General features: G+C 38.6%; 1 protein-coding gene across 1 annotated transcript; it reads left to right on the top strand.

Moving 5' to 3' along the window:
* Window positions 1-560: 560 nt before the first annotated feature.
* Window positions 561-5,222, top strand: cited4a (Cbp/p300-interacting transactivator, with Glu/Asp-rich carboxy-terminal domain, 4a). Its single transcript, XM_079591946.1, has 2 exons — window positions 561-703; window positions 2,341-5,222. Exon 2 carries the CDS (start codon window positions 2,351-2,353, stop codon window positions 3,086-3,088), a length of 738 nt encoding a protein of 245 aa, XP_079448072.1. The 5' UTR covers window positions 561-703; window positions 2,341-2,350; the 3' UTR covers window positions 3,089-5,222.
* Window positions 5,223-5,429: the final 207 nt, after the last annotated feature.

The following is a 5,429-nucleotide window of genomic DNA, read 5'->3' as shown; positions in this document are numbered from 1 at the left end:
AATTTACACACTGACAAAGGAAACAATACAAGAACAGGAGAATAGAGTGTGTGAGAGAGGGGGGATTATACACTTCTGGTCACCACATTCCTTTCTAGAGATGGAGGAGTGAGTAAATAGAGGTATTTCAACTTGCCAGGAGATTTCTGCACAACTCTTAACTGGTATAATATAATACAGAATTCTATATGACAAATAAATAAATAAAATGCATATTTGTACTGCACAGTATTGCTAGTATCTGCAAATTATAAAATTCCACAGTGAGAGATAGTCTAAATGTATGGTTTAAAAAAAAATAAACAGGTTTCCTTTTGAGACTACCCATATCAAGTTTCCTTTAATAAATTAACATGTTTAAAAAAAACAAGCAGCACTTCTGAGTTGTGTTTAAGTTTATGAGTAATTTGCTGAAGAGTTTGGCCAGTGCACATACAACTGAAGGCCATGTGAGTAATTGGCCAGTGACGTCTGTGATTAGAGGAAGAGCCAATCACAGCAGAGGAGAGGCGGCGTTCATGTTGCTCCGCCCCTCTCACTGGTCTTCTTTATGTATGTGTGTGTAATCCTTGTGCTGACCCAGAAAGCGCTCAGCAGCAGCAGCTTGTTCAGATCTGAGTACTGCCTCTGGAGATACCTGCGCTGCTTTACACAGACTGATAACACGAAAGAGCATCTTTACAAGAACAGGATTTATTTGACGGTATGTGCTTTTTATATAGAGATCACTGTGATAACGAGTAGGCTGGACCTTTTGTTCTTTTTGTAAATGAAATCCATGAAATCAGCATGTCCCTATTAGCGATAGGCTATTTAAATATGTGTATGGTTGAACATATGGTTGGATAGGTTAAGTAGCTATGCTTTTATTTCTGCTCTGTTTTTTAAGTGTTCTTAGATCTCAAAACATGTTACTCGAGTTAGTATGACTTCTGTTCTCAGAAAATAATGCGCATGCATGACAATATGTCATTAGATAATATTATTATAATAATACTTTAGTGTCAGTATTTAAATGTTCTTTAAAAAAAGTGCAATATCGCTATGCAGAGCTTTAACTGAACATGAAATCTCATGAGTGTAGGAGACGTTTTAACTTTTCTCTAAATACAGTAAATTCAGTAGTCTATGCTGATGCTTAATGAAAGTTTCACTGTGGTCTGACAGAGATCGTGAAAGTCTGTAGCCTATATTTTATTTAAAGAAAGATTTAATCTTAGTAGAAAGAAGATGAGAAATTCTTTGTTTTAGACAGACAGAGAGAAAGAGAAAGAAAGAAAGAGGTGCCCTATAGACCCCATACGACATTGTTCTTTATCTCGTATTTCTATTCCAAATTATGACATAGATATAACTGTGCACTTCTAAAAAATATGTTAGAAACTGTTGAACATGTTCTGATCCAATCCTGAAGCTATTGAATTAAGGGATGAGACAATAACACTAGACAGGACATTTTCTTGACAAAGAATAGGACTGAGGGTTTGCCAACCAAAAAAAGAAGAATAAATAATCTGCATGCTGTCAACTGTATGAATTGGAAAGATGAATTAATTATACCTTTTATCTCAAAATGTTATGATTATATATTTGCTTTTTCTAGAGAGTATAACCAACTGATATGCCTACAGATTAATACTTATTATAATTGCATTGCACTTAAAATGCTATTTAATATAATACATTTTCAAAACTCTAAACTCAACCCTATCATTTAAGTAGATACAATCAACATTTTGTCATTATCTCTTGCTCACAGTAGGTTGGCTTTGTTTGCTGAACACTTTGTCCACCTCCCTGCCTGTTATTGTTTTGATTCTCCTGGCGGCTCCTTGGTGCTCCTTACTGCTATATTTCTTCTGCTAAGGGCTCAAGTCATAATATATCTGCATTGTTTAAGCTTGCAACCACAATGGGTTTTAGGATGCTGTGTCAAAATAAAACAAAATTCAATCAGTAAGACACATTTGCTTACTTGTAACCACAACCTCACTAAATTGTGTTGAATTAAGCCTATAACATGAAAAAAAAATTATCAACAGTGTAAGAAAAATAAACTTGACTAAAGATTTAGATTCTGAAAACTAATCATGAATACTGATTAAGAAAAGTATTTATTATTATTTTTTATACAGTGGACTGACTGCAATCAGTGAAAGTTGATTGCAATTGATTAAGAAGCATGTGAGACTGGTCATCAAAGTAACTATTGTTTAGCCAAATAATATTGGTTTGTGCCACAGATGTTGTATACTGATAGTTTTCCAGAAACTGAAAGTGTTTATCAGCTGATACTGAAAGGTTGCTTGAATATGTGCTATTTTTCTCATATCTCTGCAGTTGAAAAGGCATGGCTGAACACATGATGATGCCAATGACCCACGGCTCTGCTGGCGGTGGCCTGCATGGGTATCGCATGGGAATGAACGGCCCTTCTGTGCACGGACACCAGCCCAGTCTGCGGACCCTTCCCAATGGGCAGCTCATGCACTACAGCAGGGGGCCCCAGAGTTCCATGGAGGCGGCCATGAGGCAGAGGAATGTGATGAATGGCGTCATGAACGGTCAGGTTAACGGCCAGATAAGTGGTGGACACCCCCACCAAATGCAGCCAGCCAGTATGATGTATGGAAGTCCGAATCAGCAACCGCAAGGTCACCCTCAAACCCAGCACCATCATATGCACCCGCAGAACCAGCACCCGCAGAACCAACACCCACAGCAGTATATGGGTGGAGGAGGCCTTACAGCATCTCAGCAGCTTATGGCGAGCATGCATCTTCAGAAACTCAATACCCAGTACCACGGGCACCCGTACGGTCCTATGAATGGGCATCACATGGGAAATGTCCAGCACAGAATGGGTCCTGCTCAGTTAGCAAGCATGCAGATGGGGATGGGTGGGCCAACATTGGGCCTCAATGTCATGGACATAGACTTGATTGATGAGGAGGTTCTGACATCCTTGGTGTTGGAACTCGGGCTGGACCGGGTGCAAGAGCTTCCTGAGCTTTACCTCGGACAAAACGAGTTTGATTTCATCTCAGACTTTGTGTGCAAGCAGCAACCAAGCACTGTCAGCTGCTAAAATTCTGCTTCTGGTCCTTAAATTAAAGAAAGACTTGGTCATCAAGAAAAAGCTGGGGCAATATGAGAAAGGCTAAAACAACCAGGTTCTCTGTATCTGTGAAGCTGTGCTATGCATGTTGTAGTGCACACTTTTTGCTTTCAATGAGGGAAAATACTTCTGGATGGTCTTCAGTCTTTGAAGAACTGGGCACAAGTGTGGCTTTGGTGATAAGGCCTTGTCTTGCCCCATTGGTCATCCTGGATTAATGGTGACTGAGTGTCCCAGGGTTGAATGTAACTTCACATGGTCGAAAATGAAGTCTGCTTGGAACTTTGCAGAAACTGCTTTGCCTGCTCAGGGGCAACTAGAATCAATATCATTTAGAAATGTATTTATGTATGACACCTACCAAAAAGCAAACATGATCTGTGGTGATATAGACTTGCCTTTTCTCAAACTAACCCCAAGACTTGTGATAAAATATGTTTGAATGAGTGGGAATTGAAGGCTGGTACTTCAAAATTGGTTGATTTTTTCCAGTAGCTCTTAATGATATTTGAAATGGTAAGGGGGTGTGAGGTGGTAGCGGTTGGGTATGAAACATTCTTTGTGCGCAGTGTTACACTGTCCCTTTGGTCATTTTCTTTCTACAGCCATTCAACATTTTAGATGATTGCCTACGGTAAACATTTGTCACATTCAACAGTTTTTTTTTTCTTGTTGCTATATCTGACTGAATTAGACCCAAAATGAGTGTCTTGCATATAGGATATGTCTTGATGCTTTCAGGAATATTTCTGTGTGGAATGTTTTGTAGCCTCCCTTGCTAAATGCTGAGCCTGTGCTCCCTGCTGATGAGTCTGAACTGTAAAACTGCCTTATAGTTTTTTTACACAGATACTGATGAATATTCACTGTAGACATTCCTACCTTGTTCCATGGAATGAGGAAGAAACTGCTGTCTTTATATGATTCAAAAGGTGGCTTCCTGTTTGCTCATATGCTCCTTATTGCAGTTAACATGGAACATTGACCACAATATTCATTAAGCCACATGCTGCATAAAGAATTAAACCTTTCCACTTGTTTCTAAATTAACCTGAATGTCAATTGTTCAACTATTGTTCGAAACAACCACTAACCACAGCACTGGTTTCCTGATGTGCGTTAAAGCCAACCTTACAAACCAGCACAAAATGTTGTTTCCCTCTTCGCTGCCCGAACACTGCAGGTTTAAACTTGATTACATTTAAATTACACTTACAACCTTCTTCTTAATTGAGGTCAGAATGGTCAGTCATCTCAGATGGCCTGATAATTACAAAATGGACATGTTAATTTGCTTGCTATCGCTCAGGGTGTAATGAAGAGTTGGGAACGGCTGCCCTGCTGGGTTTGAGAACTTCCTGTGTCGTTATGTTGGTAGTTCTTGTGTTAAATACTGTGGGGGTTGGGTTGGTATGGAAATAGCACAGCATACAGTAGTAGTAGGTTAATCTGTTCCACCAGAGCTGGGCTCAACTCCCTCGGCTTTACCCGCCCTGGCTTGGGTAATTGCTGTACATACAGCTTGGGATTGTGAACAGTTGCCACCAAATTAAAAAAAGCACAAGCAAGAAAAGACAGAACCTAATGGGTCATATTCTGTGTTTTACAACTCCAACTTGGCTGATTGTTTAGGTCTTTGATGCATACGAAATGGGAAATTCAGTTTCAGACTTTGATTTTGTCAGCTGTATTTCTTGTATCTGTAGAGACTGGAATGTCTTCCCTAGTGTGCTAATTCTGTAATTTGTGAGTTTGGGATAATTATAGACAAACTACGTCTAGCAACAGAAAAATCGAATGATTTGTAGATTATTATTTAATGATTTTTCACATTCCCGGCGATCCAGTCTTTTATTTTTTGTTAAAGGGAGGGAATATGTCAATTTCAACCTAAAGCTACTTGAGCCTGTCAGTCTGTCTATCGTAAATCACAAACCACCTCGCAGAATGATCCCTGCAGGTGAGATTGTATGTTCTCTTCCAAACTGTGTGCTGTCATGAATTGTCGCCATGCCCCCACAAATGCTTTTTTTTTTTTTTTTAATGTTGTTGATTCTATCTTAAGAAAATGTATTTATTTTCATTGAAAATAAAATATTTATTTAAAGATGTGGTTTCATTGAGTGTCATTGTATATGTCATTTAATTTTGATGGTGACAAACTGACAATCACAAGATTTGCTGGTACAAATTCAGTTTCTGAGCAGACAAGGTTTTTTTTCTCTCTCTCTTAATTAATATTTATATCAGTACAGAATTTTACACAATAACTGGAAAAAGGTGATGGTTAAAACATAAAATGGAAAACATA

Source organism: Phoxinus phoxinus, assembly GCF_949152265.1.
Source record: "Phoxinus phoxinus genome assembly, chromosome: 19".
Taxonomy (NCBI): Eukaryota; Metazoa; Chordata; class Actinopteri; order Cypriniformes; family Leuciscidae; genus Phoxinus; species Phoxinus phoxinus.
Note: the sequence above shows the minus strand (reverse complement) of the source record. Positions and strands in the feature narration are given on the sequence as shown.